This window comes from Bufo bufo, chromosome 2, assembly GCF_905171765.1.
Source record: "Bufo bufo chromosome 2, aBufBuf1.1, whole genome shotgun sequence".
NCBI lineage: Eukaryota > Metazoa > Chordata > Amphibia > Anura > Bufonidae > Bufo > Bufo bufo.
This window is the reverse complement of record NC_053390.1, coordinates 488,853,474-488,871,133: the sequence shown is the minus strand read 5'-3', so window position 1 is coordinate 488,871,133 and position 17,660 is coordinate 488,853,474. Positions and strand designations below refer to the sequence as shown.

Sequence of the window (17,660 nt, the reverse complement as noted above, 5' to 3'; positions counted from 1 at the left end):
TAGGACGGAGGTTCACCTTCCGGCAGGACAATGACCCCAAACACACTGCTAAAGCAACACTTGAGTGGTTTAAGGGGAAACATGTAAATGTGTTGGAATGGCCTAGTCAAAGCCCAGATCTCAATCCAATAGAAAATCTGTGGTCAGACTTAAAGATTGCTGTTCACAAGTAGTGTTGAGCGCGAATATTATAATATCGATTTTTTTTTCGCGAATATTGGCACTTCGCTAATTTGCAAATATTTCGAATATAGTGATATAAATTCGATATTTCGAATATTCGTTTATTTTTATTTTTTTTATTTTTATTGTTATATTTTTTTCTTTCCCACTTCCCTAAAGTTGTTCTTACCTGTCCTTTGGATTCCTGGCTTCCTGGCTGCTCCAGTCAGTGCCTGTTGCCGCTTCTGCCGACTTCCGTGCTCATGGAGCATCCCCATCACCATGGGAACGTCTCCATATACTAGAATGTACTGTCGGATTTGAGAATTACGTGAAAAATCGCAATTCGATTATTTCAAGTTATAATAATCGAATTTCGATTTTAACTTAGCACTGCTATATTTAATTCTAGCCTAATATGGAATATAGCAGTGCTAAGTTAAAATCGAAATTCGATTATTATAACTTGAATTAATCGAATTGCGATTTTAACTTGGACCTGGTTTACTATGGTTGGCTTGGTAGAATTAGCGAATATGACGAATGTATTCGTCATATTCCACAAAACGAAGATAACGAAGTATTCTGCATCTTCGTTTTAGCTACCTATTCGTCAACTTCGCTAATTCTAGCAATCATATAGGAAAGTTTACTATAGAGACAGCTAAGTTTAATTCGCTATGCGATTATATGACTGCGTTTTAAAAAAAAAAAAATAGAATAATTATAATACCTGATAATTATTATAATTATTCTATTTATAAAAAAAAAGCAAAGTAATATAATCGCATAGCGAATTAAACTTAGCTGTCTCTATAGTAAACTTTCCTATATGATTGCTAGAATTAGCAAAGTTGACAAATAGGTAGCTAAAACGAAGATGCAGAATACTTCGTTATCTTCGTTTTGTGGAATATGACGAATACATTCGTTATATTCGTTTTGTGGAATATGACGAATACATTCGTTATATTCGTTTTGTGGAATATGACGAATACATTCGTCATATTCGCTAATTCTACCAAGCCAACCATAGTAAACCAGGTCCAAGTTGAAATCGCAATTTGATTAATTCAAGTTACAATAATCGAATTTCGATTTTAACTTAGCACTGCTATATTCCATATTAGGCTAGAATTAAATATAGCAGTGCTAAGTTAAAATCGAAATTCGATTATTATAACTTGAAATAATCGAATTGCGATTTTTCACGTAATTCTCAAATCAGACAGTACATTCTAGTATATGGAGACGTTCCCATGGTGATGGGGACGCTCCATGAGCACGGAAGTCGGCAGAAGCGGCAACGGGCACTGACTGGAGCAGCCAGGAAGCCAGGAATCCAAAGGACAGGTAAGAACAACTTTAGGGAAGTGGGAAAGAAAAAAATATAACAAAAAATAAAATAAAATAAATTCAAGTTATAATAATCGAATTTCGATTTTAACTTAGCACTGCTATATTCCATATTAAGCTAGAATTAACGAATATGGAATATAGCAGTGCTAAGTTAAAATCGAAATTCGATTATTATAACTTGAATTAATCGCATTGCTATTTCAATAGGAGAGTAGCCTTTAAGTTAAAATCGCAATACGCGATTATTAATCGCGATAACAAGAATAATGACGAATATTTCGACAAATATAAAACGAATATTCTATTGAATATTCGCGAATTTCGTCGAAATCGAATATGGCACCTGCCGCTCATCACTATTCACAAGCGCGAACCATCCAACTTGAAGGATCCGGAGCAGTTTTGCAAGGAGAAATGGGCAAAAATCCCAGTGGTAAGATGTGACAAGATCATAGAGATTTATCCAAAGAGACTTGGAGCTGTGATTGCCGCAAAAGGTGGCTCTACAAGGGGGGTGAATAGTTATGCACATTGACTTTGTTATTTTGTCCTATTTGTTGTTTGCTTCACAATAAAATAAAATGCTCTTCAAAGTTGTGGCCATGTTCTGTAAATTAAATGATGCAAATCCTCAAACAATCCATGTTAATTCCAGGTTGTGATGCACCAAAATACGAAAAAAGTCAAGGTGGGTGAAATACTTTTGCAAGGCACTGTAACTATATTATAGTATTATAATTACAAGATTTCTGGAGAGGGGTAATTGATTACGGGAGTTATTCTGATAATTTATATTTATTTTCCCTTTCTCTGGATCAGCTTTGCAGGATTGAATTGGATAGGTGTCTTTTTTCATGCTTGCAAAGTATTTTACTATGTTACACAGATTTTTTTGAATTATAACTTTACTTGTTGTAATATTTTATTGCATGACACCATTTCCTTTACTCTGCTGTCAGACATACATAGGTTCCGTACTTATTTCAGTTAATCCATTTAAGAAGATGCCCTATTTTACAGACCGAGAAGTTGAATTATATCAAGGGGCTGTAAGTAATTATATGTGCATACTCAGATTATGCAAGAGGAGAGACAGAGAGAAAATGTAAATTTGCCTACCAAAATGTATCTTTCCTTGAGTCCAAGAGCAGCACACACAAAGGGTTAGTGCTCCACCCGTCTAGGACAGAAGACAAATCATTAGTAAATCAGACTGTAATGACCGACGTCACGCACAGGGAGGATAAAAGGGAAAGCCCTGCCCAAGGGAGAGGGAAAGGTGGTGACCCCTAACTCACCTTGCGGCTGGCACCTGACTGCCCTGACGTCCCTAGACGGGTTCCTCACCCGTGCGGCGATCACGTGCCTAATCCCTGGCTTTCCCTAAAATGAGCCCTAGATAGTGAACGCTAGTCCGCACCACTATCACTAAGAGGGAAACACCAGGGAGAGAACAGACAAAACAGACAAACAGATACACCCAGGTGGGCGATCACAATTGACCACAAAGGTCCAACAGGGATCCGGAGGGTAGCGTTCTGGACCAACTACCAGAGAACGCAGCAACACAGCTCCAGAAGGTCAGAATAGATGTCCAGGCAGGAAGCTCTATATCTGGCAACCAGAGAAGTGTGAGAGGGAAATATAAGGAGGTTTGGGAGTGCTGGACAAGGAACAGCTGAGGAGAAGGAGCTACGGATCCCTGAGTGAGCCAAAAGGGTTTGCAAAGCAAACCCAGAAAGCTACCATAAGGAAAACAGCCCTATCTTAAATAGAGCGTGCAGCCAACCGCTGCGACTTCCTGACCCCGGGTATAACGGAGTCAGGCGTGGTTCTCGATACCCTCGTGACACAGACATATATATATATATATATATATATATATATTTATTTTAATATGGGGGGGAAGATCGCTCCAATAAACCAGGTGCATGAGCCAGCCCAGGGTTAAAGAAAACAGATGTTTATTTTCTAAAACGAAACTAGGTACAGCTTCCAGCAGCCAAGGGGAACACAAACCAAACTTAAAATTCAGGGCCGGACTGGCCATAGGGCAGACCGGGCATTTGCCCGGTGGGCCGGGCCACCTGGTGGGCCGGGCCGAACACAATCAGCTGTGTAGGAGTGGAGATGAGCGCTTCCCAGTGGCGTAACTATCAGGGAAGCAGCTGCTTTGGGGCCGAGAGCAGTCACTGTACTTCGTCACCCCGGGCCCCTGTCAAAGCAGCTGACTTCTCCTGCACCACTTGCACTCTGTCACTGACCTCCTGACATCAGTGACATTGCTCCGCCTCTCCCCTCCTCAGTTCTTATGAGGGACAGTGGTGACCAGCAACAGCACGCCTGATGTGGGCGGAGCTATAATAGCCCCGCCCCCTTTTCTGCCTACGATTCCTGCAGCCTGAACTTTCCTGCCCACCATGCTGAACATCAGTTGGATTGTCACAACTGCACCAGTGATGTGAGTAGCAGGGGAACTGGGGTTATATTCAGCTTTTCCAGACTGTGCACATGTGACCTGCAGTACAGTAGGAAAGCTGGGTGAATTATATCATGAAATGTCATCCAGCTTCCCTGCTATCCTGCATGGCACAAGTGCAGAGGCATTAGTGTATGCGGGAGAGGCACAGCAGGAAAGCTGGGTGTCTATATATGTGTATTGTATATGTGTGCGTCCATGTATGTGGTGACTGTGTGCATGAGTGCGCCCCTGTATGTGAAGAGTATGTGTATGAGTGCATCTATGTATATGGTGAGCACATGTATGAGTGCGTCCATGTATGTGGAGACTGCGTTCATGTATGTGGAGAGTGTGTGTATGACTGCGTCCATGTATGTGGAGAGTGCATCCATGTATGTGGAGACTGCATGTATGACTGCATCCATGTTTGTGGTGACTGTGTGCATGAATGCATCCATGTATGTGGAGAGTGTGTGTATGAGTGCATCTATGTATATGGTGAGCACATGTATGAGTGCGTCCATGTATGTGGAGACTGCGTCCATATATGTGGAGAGTATGTGTATGAGTGCATCTATGTATATGGTGAGCACATGTATGAGTGCGTCCATGTATGTGGAGACTGCGTCCATGTATGTGGAGAGTGTGTGTATGACTGCGTCCATGTATGTGGTGACTGTGTGCATGAATGCATCCATGTATGTGGAGAGTGTGTGTATGAGTGCATCTATGTATATGGTGAGCGCATGTATGAGTGCGTCCATGTATGTGGAGAATGCGTTCATGTATGTGGAGAGTGTGTGTATGACTGCGTCCATGTATGTGGAGAGTGCGTGTATGACTGCGTCCATGTATGTGGAGAGTGCATCCATGTATGTGGAGAGTGCGTGTATGACTGCGTCCATGTATGTGGAGAGTGCATCCATGTATGTGGAGAGTGCATGTATGACTGCGTCCATGTATGTGGAGAGTGCATGTATGACTGCGTCCATGTATCTGGAGAGTGCGTGTATGACTGCGTCCATGTATGTAGAGAGTGCGTGTATGACTGCGTCCATGTATGTAGAGAGTGCGTGTATGACTGCGTCCATGTATGTGGAGAGTGCGTGTATGACTGCGTCCATGTATGTGGAGAGTGCATCCATGTATGTGGAGACTGCGTCCATGTATGTGGAGAGTGCGTGTATGACTGCGTCCATGTATGTGGAGAGTGCATCCATGTATGTGGAGACTGCGTCCATGTATGTGGAGAGTGCGTGTATGACTGCGTCCATTTATGTGGAGAGTGCGTGTATGACTGCGTCCATGTATGTGGAGAGTGCGTGTATGACTGCGTCCATGTATGTGGAGAGTGCGTGTATGACTGCGTCCATGTATGTGGAGAGTGCGTGTATGACTGTGTCCATGTATGTGGAGAGTGCGTGTATGACTGCGTCCATGTATGGGGAGAGTGCGTGTATGACTGCACTATGGGGCATCTACTGGGGGCCCTGTATACTGGCATGCATTATAGGTGGGCACTATGGAGAAGTGGGGGACAAGAGCACTATGAGGGCATTATCTAGGGGCATTTAATACTGGCACCCATTTTGATGCCACTATGGGGAAGGGAGGAAAGGAGCATTATGGGGGGTATCTATGTGGGGCAGTCTATAGGGGCATTTTATAGGGCCACATTATGGAGGGCACTATGGAGATGGGGAAGGAGCACTATGGGGGCATCTTCTGGGGGGACTATATGGGAGTATTTTATACTGGCACAAATTATAAGGTCACTATGGGCACCTAAGCTCAACTGGAGGCACTAAGTGTTTTTTGTAGTGGCACACAGTACAGGTCATTGGAACACATGAGGGCACTCTGGGGACATTGGCTCTACTGGGGGCACTAAGAGGAGGTATTTCTTTTTTTACTGCCACACAACGGGGCATTTTTTGTACTGGTGCACATTATAAGGGGGGTTCTACTGTCACACATTATAAAGATAATTATTACTATCGGGGCATTATGGTGGGCTTTATTACAACTGGGGGACTATGGGAGCATTATTACTTGTGGGACACAATTACTGTTGGGGGCGCTGTAGGAGCACTATTACTACTAAATGCACTCTGGACTATCTGCTGCTATAATGTGCTGCTATTTACATAATATACTGCCATCAACTGCTGCTATATTGCCTGATTTTTATGCCATTTTCTGCTACTACTCACATATTGTTATTATTGGGTTTTATTATTGTTCATGTGCTATATGAATTGTTTGGGATTTTTAATTTAATAAAATATTTTCATATACAAGTTATCTCCATGACCCCATAATTAGAGTGCCTGCCAGCTATTAATATCATGATTAACCATTGCATAACATTCCACTTCTTTCCCTTAAAAAACTCTTTGGTTGCTTTTGCAGTATGCTTTGGGTCATTGTCCATCTGTACTGTGAAGCGCCGTCCAATGAGTTCTGAAGCATTTGGCTGAATATGAGCAGATAATATTGCCCGAAACACTTCAGAATTCATCCTGCTGATTTTGTCAGCAGTCGCATCATCAATAAATACAAGAGAACCAGTTCCATTGGCAGCCATACATGCCCACGCTTTGACACTACCACCACCATGCTTCACTGATGAGGTGGTATGCTTAGGATCATGAGCAGTTCCTTTCCTTCTACATACTCTTCTCTTCCCATCACTCTGGTACAAGTTGATCTTGGTCTCATCTGTCCATAGGATGTTGTTCCAGAACTATGAAGGCTTTTTTAGATGTTGTTTGGCAAACTCTAATCTGGCCTTCCTGTTTTTGGGGCTCACCAATGGTTTACATCTTGTGGTTAACTCTCTGTATTTACTCTGGTGAAGTCTTTTCTTGATTGTTGACTTTGACACACATACACCTACCTCCTGGAGAGTGTTCTTGATCTGGCCAACTGTTGTGAAGGGTGTTTTCTTCACCAGGAAAAGAATTCTTCGGTCATCCACCACAGTTGTTTTCCCTGGCCTTCCGGGTCTTTTGGTGTTGCTGAGCTCACCGATGCGTTCCTTCTTTTTAAGAATGTTCCAAACAGTTGTTTTGGCCACGCCTAATATTTTTGCTAGGTCTCTGATGGGTCGTTTTTTTTTGGTTTTTTTTTGCAGCCTAATGATGGCTTGCTTCACTGATAGTGACAGCTCTTTGGATCTCATCTTGAGAGTTCACAGCAACAGATTCCAAATGCAAATAGTACACTTGATATGAACTCTGGACCTTTTATCTGCTCATTGCAATTGGGATAATGAGGGAATTACACACACACCTGGCCATGGAACAGCTGAGAAGCCAATTGTCCCATTACTTTTGGTTCCTTAACAAGTGGGTATCACGGTCGGCGTGACTATCACATACGTGACACAGAGGGAGGGAACAAGGAAGGCCCTGCCCAAGTGAGAGGGAAGGTGGTGACCCCTGACTCATCTAGCGGCTGGCACCTGGCTGCCCTGACGTCCCTAGACGGGTTCCTCACCCGTACGCCGATCACGTGCCTAAAGCCCTGGCTTTCCCTAAGCTGAGCCCTAGATAGTGAACAGGGCGGTGGGAACACTAGTCCGCACCACTAGCTCTAAAGGAAAACACCAAGGGAAGGACAGACAATACAAACTCAACATATAATCCCAGGTGGGCGACAACAGGAGACAACAAGAAGCCCAACAGGGATCCGGAGGGTAGCACTCTGGAACGACAACCAGGATTCACAACTCCAGTGGGTCAGTATAGATGTCCAGGCAGGAAGCTCTATAACTGGCAACTAGAGAAGTGTGAGGGGAGAATATAAGGAGGTTGGGAGTGGCAGACAAGAAACAGCTGAGGAGGAGAAGCTACGGATCCCTGAATGAGACAAAAAGGATAGCAAGGCAAACACAGAAAACAATCACTAAGAAACAACGTGATCTTTAGATATAGAGCGCGCAGCCACCCGCTGCGACCTCCTGACCCCGGGTATAACGGAGTCAGACGTGGCTCTTGATACCCTCGTGACAGTACCCCCCCTTTCACGAGGGGCCTCCGGACACTCAGGACCAGGTCTCTCCGGATGAGAGGCATGGAAAGTCTGAATTAACCTGTTGGCGTTTACCTCTGACGCTGGAACCCACATTCTTTCCTCGGGACCGTAACCCCTCCAATGCACCAGATACTGAAGAGAGCGGCGGACCCGACGAGAATCAACAATTCTGGCTATTTGAAACTCCAGATTACCATCCACAATAACAGGAGGAGGTGGCAGCGGTGATGGTTCTAGAGGTGGAACATACTTCTTGAGTAACGATTTATGGAAGTCGTTATGGATCTTAAAAGTCTGAGGTAGCTCCAGGCGAAAAGCCACAGGGTTAATGACGGCTACTATTTTATAAGGACCAATGAACCTAGGGCCCAGTTTCCAAGAGGGAACCTTCAACTTAATATTCCTAGTAGACAACCACACATAGTCATTCACCCCTAGGTCCGGACCTGGCGACCGTTTCTTATCGGCCATGCATTTATATTTACCACTCATCTTTTTCAAGTTAACTTGCACCTTCTGCCATACCGATGAAAGAGATGAAGAAAACCTTTCCTCTTCGGGAACCCCAGAAGACCCCCCCTCTTTGAAAGTACAAAATTGGGGATGAAAACCGTATGCACCAAGGAATGGTGACTTGCCAGTGGACTCCTGATAATGATTATTTATGGCAAACTCAGCTAACGGTAAATATGATGACCACAACTCTTGGTTTTCAGACACAAAACATCTTAAATATGTTTCTAGGTTTTGGTTGGTACGCTCAGTCTGTCCATTCGAGTGAGGATGGAAAGCTGAGGAAAAGGACAAGTGTACCCCCAAACGGGAACAAAAAGCTTTCCAAAACTTAGAAATAAACTGGGTTCCCCGATCCGAAACCACATCGGAAGGGACCCCGTGAAGCTTCACGATTTCACTGATAAACACCTGAGCAAGAGTTTTAGCATTAGGAAGTGCGGGTAGCGCAATAAAGTGTACCATTTTGCTAAACCTGTCTACTACTACCAAAATAACTGTTTTACCCGCAGACAACGGTAAGTCAGTGATGAAATCCATTGACAGATGTGTCCATGGCCTATTGGGAATAAAAAGTGGCAATAAAGACCCTGCTGGACGTGTATGAGAGACTTTCGCGCGTGCACAAGTAGAGCAAGTAGACACGAAATCCATTACATCCTGACGCAACCTTGGCCACCAAAAACGACGAGATAATAGCTCCAAGGTTGCTTTACTACCCGGGTGCCCAGCAAGTGCCGAATTATGATGTTCTTTTAATAATTCAAGACGCAGGTTTAACGGTACAAACAATTTCTCTGAGGGGCAAGAGGCCGGGGCGTCCCCCTGGGCCTCTAACACCTTTCCCTCTAGAACAGAGTGTACAGCAGAGACAACCACTCCTCTTTGTAAAATAGGTACCGGATCACTAACATTACCCCCTCCAGGGAAACTACGAGATAACGCGTCTGCCTTGGTATTTTTTGCCCCAGGACGATAGGTGATTACAAAGTTAAATCTGGTAAAGAATAGCGACCACCTAGCTTGTCTAGGGGTGAGACGCTTAGCCGATTCTAGGTACAGAAGGTTTTTGTGATCCGTAATCACCGTGACGGGGTGGATTGCTCCCTCTAAGAAGTGACGCCACTCTTCAAGCGCCAGTTTAATCGCCAACAGTTCCCTATTTCCAACATCATAGTTCTTCTCTGCAGAAGATAATTTTTTGGAAAAGAAAGCGCAAGGGCGCCATTTGCCAGGAGACGGACCCTGAGACAATACAGCCCCCACTCCCACCTCTGACGCATCTACCTCAACAATAAAAGGCTGGGAGACATCAGGTTGAATTAGAACAGGTGCCGAGGTAAACCTCTCTTTTAGAGAGGAAAATGCATCTTTAGCGGCGTCAGACCATTTGGAAAAATCTGTCCCCTTCCTAGTCATGTCGGTAAGGGGTTTAACGATCACTGAATAATTTTTAATGAACTTTCTATAGAAATTTGCGAAACCCAAAAACCGTTGTAGGGCTTTAAGGTTCTCAGGAAGATCCCAATCTAAAATTGCCTGGACCTTCCCAGGATCCATACGGAAACCTGAAGCAGATAATAGATATCCCAGGAACTGTATTTCCTGAACGGCGAAGACACATTTTTCAATTTTCGCATATAATTTATTCGTCCGTAGGACCTGCAGTACTTGCCTGACATGCACCTCATGTGTTTTCAGATCAGCCGAATAAATTAAGAGATCATCTAGGTATATGACTACAAACCTGCCGATGAGATGACTAAAAATATCATTAACGAAATGTTGGAAGACAGCGGGGGCATTGGTCAGACCGAAAGGCATAACTAGATTTTCATAATGCCCCTCAGGGGTGTTAAAAGCTGTCTTCCACTCATCCCCTTCCCTGATACGAATCAGATTGTAGGCCCCCCTAAGATCAAGTTTGGAGAACCACCTAGCACCCGCAATCTGATTAAAAAGGTCAGGAATGAGAGGGAAAGGGTATGGGTCTCGGATGGTTATCTGGTTTAGCTCACGGAAATCTAGGCAAGGACGCAGGCCCCCATCTTTCTTTTTAACAAAGAAAAACCCTGCAGCCACGGGTGAAGAAGAGGGTCTGATGTGTCCCTTAGCCAGACTCTCGGAGATATAATCTTTCATGGCTTGTCTCTCGGGACCCGAAAGATTATACAACCTGCACCTGGGTAATTTTGCACTGGGAATCAGGTTAACCGGGCAATCATAAGGACGATGAGGTGGTAGCTTCTGACAACCCTTTTCAGAAAAAACGTCCTCAAAGTCCGAAATAAATGTAGGTAGGGAAGCTATGGAGGCGATTAAGCAATTGTTATTTAAGCAATTCTCTCTGCAATGCTCACTCCACTCCAATATTTCCCTGGCCTGCCAATCCACCACTGGATTGTGCGCTACCAACCAGGGAAGACCCAATACCACAGGAGAGGGAAGGCCCTCCAGAACGTAACATGAAAGACACTCATTATGGTGGTCCCCTACCCGAAGGTGTAAATTATGAACAATGTGAGTGAGGTTTCTCTGAGACAGAGGAGCCGAATCTATAGCGAATACGGGAATAGGTCTCTGCAGCGTACAGAGAGACAAACCCATAGTGCGGGCAAAATGGGCATCTATCAAATTTACCCCTGCTCCACTGTCTAGAAAAAAAGAAATAGACTCCGTCTTAACACCAAAAACAATAACCGCTGGTAACACAAATTGAGATGTTCGTATGGAGGAAACGTATACCCCCCGGCTGACATCCTCCGCACAGCCTGGGGTTAGTAGTTTTCCGACGGTCTTTTGTTTTTGAGAAAGGAGGGACAGACATTAATGAAATGACCCTTCCCCCCACAGAAAAAACAAGCCCCCCCCCTACGGCGAACCTCCGGAGGACGGACCTGACGAGAAGTTCCGCCTAGCTGCATAGGCTCATCTAAGTCAGTACAGACTAATTGTTGCTTGGGAGAGGTAACCAATTGCTCAGGAATTTTCGATCTCTCCCTAAGACGCCTATCTATTCTGATAGAGAGGGACATAACAGCATCAAGGGAAAGGGGGGTCTCATACAGCGCCAGTGCATCCTTAACCCTTTCAGATAACCCAGAGCAGAACTGACTCCTGAGAGCCGGGTCGTTCCACTGAGTATCCGTAGCCCACCTACGGAACTCTGAGCAATATTCCTCTGCTGACCGATCTCCCTGTAGGAGTCTCCGTAACTTCGACTCAGCCAGGGCGACTCGGTCAGGGTCATCATATATGAGACCCAAAGCCCCAAAAAATCCCTCCACTGACCGGAGAGCCTGGGAACCAGGGGGTAACGAGAACGCCCAGGATTGTGGGTCCCCCTGAAGCAGGGAAATGACAATCCCTACCCGCTGTTCTTCATTACCTGAGGAGTAAGGGCGCAACTTAAAGTATAATTTGCAGGCCTCACGGAACGTCGCAAATTTGTCCCTTCCCCCAGAAAATCTGTCAGGAAGAACAACCTTGGGTTCTGTAACAACCTGGTTACCCATAGCAACTGCTGGGGGTGCGGTCTGCTGCATTTGCTGCTGTTGTTGGAGGACAGACGCCTTCAATCCTGCCACCTCCAAAGACAGGCCTTGAAGCTGTTTTGCCAAGGCAGCAATAGGATCCATATTGGATTCTAAGTAGAGAAAAAAAAACAACAAAAAAAAAAAATATATTTATTTATTTTTATTTATTTTTTTCTCAAAAAGTAATGGCCAGTTATAATATCACGGTCGGCGTGACTATCACATACGTGACACAGAGGGAGGGAACAAGGAAGGCCCTGCCCAAGTGAGAGGGAAGGTGGTGACCCCTGACTCACCTAGCGGCTGGCACCTGGCTGCCCTGACGTCCCTAGACGGGTTCCTCACCCGTACGCCGATCACGTGCCTAAAGCCCTGGCTTTCCCTAAGCTGAGCCCTAGATAGTGAACAGGGCGGTGGGAACACTAGTCCGCACCACTAGCTCTAAAGGAAAACACCAAGGGAAGGACAGACAATACAAACTCAACATATAATCCCAGGTGGGCGACAACAGGAGACAACAAGAAGCCCAACAGGGATCTGGAGGGTAGCACTCTGGAACGACAACCAGGATTCACAACTCCAGTGGGTCAGTATAGATGTCCAGGCAGGAAGCTCTATAACTGGCAACTAGAGAAGTGTGAGGGGAGAATATAAGGAGGTTGGGAGTGGCAGACAAGAAACAGCTGAGGAGGAGAAGCTACGGATCCCTGAATGAGACAAAAAGGATAGCAAGGCAAACACAGAAAACAATCACTAAGAAACAACGTGATCTTTAGATATAGAGCGCGCAGCCACCCGCTGCGACCTCCTGACCCCGGGTATAACGGAGTCAGACGTGGCTCTTGATACCCTCGTGACAGTGGGAGGCACATATGCAAACTGTTGTAATTCCTACACCGTTCCTGATTTGGATGTAAATACCCTCAAATTAAAGCTGACAGTCTGCAGTTAAAGCACATCTTGTTTGTTTCATTTCAAATCCATTGTGGTGGTTTATAGAGCCAAAAATGTTACAATTGTGTCGATGTCCCAATATTTATGGACCTGACTGTAGAACAGAAGGTGGGCCAGTGCTTGAGCCTGTCGGTGTCTGCCAAAGTGCACGGCAGCACCGACGCGTGGAGCTGTAACTATGGTCAGGGACAATACATGTCCTTTACGGCCCACTGGGTAAATGTGGTTCCAGCACAGCCACACCAGCAACTTGGCCAGGTGACCCTGCTTCCGCCTTCACGTTCTCACGCCTTCTGGTCCTGCGACAATGTCTGCCTCTGCCTCCTCATCCTCCACCGTGTTCTCAGGCTCCACTGCAGGGACAATTCACAGTGCCCCTCTAGCACACCACTTGTGCAGGGCACGGTGGTTTCACGCTGTTTTGCACATCGTTTGCCTGGGGAAACTGAGTCACACAGGGTAGGGACTGCTCCGGGTCCTTCATCAAGAAATTGAATCTTGGCTTTCTCCATGACAACTCAAAATCGGATTGACAAAATGGTGACTGACGGGGGGGAATAAAATGGTGTCGGCGCTGCGTCAAGGAGGGCTGAGCCATTGCCCCTGCATGGCACACGTGTTCAATCTGGTTGTCAAGCTGTTCCTGAAGTTTTCCACCCATCTGCAAGACATCCTAAAAATGGCCAGGAAACTTTGCATGTACTTAAGCCACTTGTATACCGCAAAGCACACCCTCCTTGATCTGCAGCGACAGAACGGCATAACAGTCTAATATGCAACATTTCCACCCGTTGTAGTACCACCCTGCATATGTTGGACCGACTGTACGAACAGAGAAAGGCCATGAATGATTTCTTAATGATCCAAGTGGACAGAAGTATTCCCCTTTGTAACTTCGATGTCTGCCATTCGCAGCTCATGCGTGGCAACTGCCATTTGCTCAAGCCCTTTAAGCAGGTCACGTTATTTGTCAGTCGCTAGGACTATGGGAAGAACAACGTCATTCCACTGCTTCATGTCCTGGAACAGATGCTGGTAAATCTGGCTGGTGAGCGGACTGGAGACTTGGTGCCTAGATCTCACAGCCACATGAGCCCTGTGGGGGCTAAACTTGAGGAGGAGGATGAAGGGGAGGACATTGGAGCACAAGCAATGTGTGGCGAAATGGGTGGTTTTAATACACAAGTTACAGGAAAGGAGGAGCAGGAGAAGCCAGAGGAGCTACAGGGCGATGAGGAAGAGGAGGCAGAGGACCCGAACACACAGTGGCAGTATGCAGTGGCGATGGAGGCAGGGAGTCTCTACAGGTCATTTGCACAAAAGTCCCGATGCATGCTCACTTGCTTGCGTATTGACTGCCGAATTGTCACCATTCGGCAGAGGGATGACTTCTGACTCTCCACCTTGTTAGACCCTCGCTACCGGTCGAAAATAGGGGCCTTTTTTTTTCTTTTTTTTTTTTTTTTTTTTTTTACACCCGCTGGGAGACAAACTGACATCCTATGTAGTCAGATGGCCGCTGGCTATCTGTGCCATCGTCCATCCTCTCGCAGGTCTGACCAGGGGGGCCCTCTGCGCTCTCTGCGCTCACATTCCACACCCAGTCAAAAAAATCTATAAGATTTGTTTGACTGGGTGAATAAAATAATAGACGGTGGAGGTGCAGTAGACATCGCATATCTAGATTTTAGTAAGGCTTTTGACACTGTCCCACATAGAAGACTTATCAATAAACTGCAGTCATTGAGCATGGACTCCCATATTGTTGAGTGGATTAGGCAGTGGCTGAGTGACAGACAACAGAGGGTTGTAGTCAATGGAGAACATTCAAAACAAGGTAATGTTACCAGTGGGGTTCCACAGGGATCTGTACTGGGACCGATTTTGTTTAATATCTTCATAAGTGATATTGCAAAAGGCCTCGCTGGTAAGGTTTGTCTTTTTGCTGATGACACAAAGATATGTAACAGGGTTGATGTTCCTGGAGGGAAACGCCAAATGGAAAAGGATTTAGGAAAACTAGAAGAATGGTCAGAACTCTGGAAACTGAAATTTAATGTGGATAAGTGCAAGATAATGCACCTGGGGCGTAAAAACCCAAGGGCAGAATATAGAATATTTGACACAGTCCTGACCTCAGTATCTGAGGAAAGGGATTTAGGAGTAATTATTTCAGAAGACTTAAAGGTGGGAAGACAATGTAATAGAGCAGCACGAAATGCCAGCAGAATGCTTGGATGTATAGGGAGAGGTATAAGCAGTAGAAAGAGTGAAGTGCTTATGCCACTGTACAGAACACTGGTGAGACCTCACTTGGAGTATTGTGCGCAGTACTGGAGGCCATATCTCCAGAAGGATATAGATACTCTAGAGAGAGTTCAGAGAAGAGCTACTAAACTAGTACATGGATTGCAGGATAAAACTTACCAGGAAAGGTTAAAGGACCTTAATATGTATAGCTTGGAAGAAAGAAGAGACAGAGGGGATATGATAGAAACTTTTAAATACATAAAGGGAATCAACTCGGTAAAGGAAGAGAGCATATTTAAAAGAAGAAAAACTACCACAAGAGGACACAGTTTTAAATTAGAGGGGCAAAGGTTTAACAGTAATATAAGGAAGTATTACTTTACTGAGAGAGTAGTGGATGCATGGAATAGCCTTCCTGCAGAAGTGGTAGCTGCAAATACAGTGAAGGGGTTTAAGCATGCATGGGATAGGCATAAGGCCATCCTTCATATAAGATAGGGCCGGGGGCTATCCATAGTATTCAGTATATTGGGCAGACTAGATGGGCCGAATGGTTCTTATCTGCCGACACATTCTATGTTTCTATGTTTCTATGTTTCTACCATGGCTGCTGAGGAGGGGTGGGGAGGCAGGAGCAGTACCAGCTTTATCAGCAGCAGCCTGAGTCTAGAGTCACTGATGTGTAGCTTTCTTCACCCGCTTAGTGAAGAAACTACTCACCAGCAGGTAGACAGAGCAGAACCTGAGCCAGCAGGTGGTGGCATACTTGGCGTGCACCCTGCCAGCCGTCTTTAAAGATCTGCTGGACTACTGGGCAGCCAAACTGAATTTGTGGCCACAACTTACCAAGTTTGTGACAACAGAACAGGTGTTTAGTGCGGCAGGAGCCATAGTTACCCCAAGAAGAACTCGCCTGTCCACCCAAAAGAGTGGAGAGACTGAGAATCAATCATGGATCAGCCAGGATTTCAACCCAACAATGCCTGAGGCATCAGACTAGATCATCCATGGTGCAACACCAACACTTTGACAAAAGAGACTGGTTTCTTCTGGCTACCTGCCTCAGCTACTATTCTGATGCTGCAACCCGCCTGATGCCACACATCTGTTGCCAAGTGCTCCTTATTTCACCCACCATCGTCAGCAGGTTATGTTATTGCCACCCACATCCCTACTCTATCACCGGGTCACTCTGTGGTCTCCTCATGCTGCTGCCACCTCCACACTATGTCACCTTGCCACTCTGTGGCCTCCTCATGCTACTGCCACCTCCACACCATGTCACCTTGCTACTCGGTGGTCTCCTCATGCTGCTGACACCTCCACACTATGTCACCTTGCCACTCTGTGGCCTCCTGATGCTGCTTCGACCTCCACACTATGTCACCTTGCCACTCTGTGGTCTCGTCATGCTACTGCCACCTCTACATTATGTCACCTTGCCACTCTGGCCTCCTCATGCTGCTGCCACCTCCACACTATGTCACCTTGCCACTCTGTTCTCTTCATGCTGCTGCCACCTCTACACTATGTCACCTTTCCACTCTATGATTTCCTTATGCTGCTGCCACCTCCACACTGTCACCTTGCCACTCTGTGTCCTCCTCGTGCTACTTCCACCTCACCACTGTGTATTAGGGCCACTCTGTGGACTTATCATGCTGTTCCCACCCTCCCCACTTCATGACTGTGCCACTATTTTGCCTTTCGGCCTGGCTGACTATAACAGCTCAGCTGTTCCCCTGTTTACCGCTGCAGTCCTGGGCACTGTTGGGGTTCTGCTATTGCTTCTGAGGATTCCGCTCCACAGTTTCCAATCAGCCCTGGTCACAGCCTGTGTTCAGCTGGTTTCATGTTTCACTGCTCTAAGGGCGGAGCGCATCACTCCCTGGGCTGTTTGGGTTAGGTCAGGTGACCTCGCTGACCAACCCTGTCTCTCCTGCAGGTACTAAAGTGACTCTGCCCTATTCCCAGATGCCTCAGTGTCAAGGTCCTTGTCTTATGCTTAAGAGCCTGATTACCACTTGTGTTCCTGACTTGTACTTCGTTCCTGGACTCTGCTTATCGTCTTATCCCTGCATTCTTGCTTTGACTCTCCTGTTGCCAACTCGGATTGCCTGACCTGTGCCACCTACCCTGACCTTTTGCCTGTTTGACTATGCTTCTGCCTCATCCTTCGGTCCTGCGCTGTCTCTTTTGGTAACATCTCTGCTCTCCTGACTACGCTTATAATTCAGGTACCTACTCAGGTATCTCCTAGTCCGCCTGGACCAGCTGCCACTGACTCGGGGATTGCTCTAGAGTAGCCCCTGGCAACAACCCTAATGGCTTAAGTCTATCCTCACCATCAGAGGCTCTAGTGAAAACCAGGTAGTTGCTTAGACACG

The 17,660-nt window shown here is 45.9% G+C and overlaps 1 protein-coding gene across 3 annotated transcripts in view; it reads left to right on the top strand.

The window, feature by feature from the left end:
* Positions 1–17,660, top strand: part of MYO1F (myosin IF) — a 1,016,322-nt gene that overhangs the window by 210,515 nt on the left and 788,147 nt on the right. For all 3 annotated transcript variants that reach the window (XM_040417777.1, XM_040417776.1, XM_040417775.1), the window contains exon 3: positions 2,481–2,570. In XM_040417777.1, the coding sequence (XP_040273711.1) occupies positions 2,481–2,570 (90 nt within the window). The remainder of the gene's footprint in view (positions 1–2,480; positions 2,571–17,660) is intronic.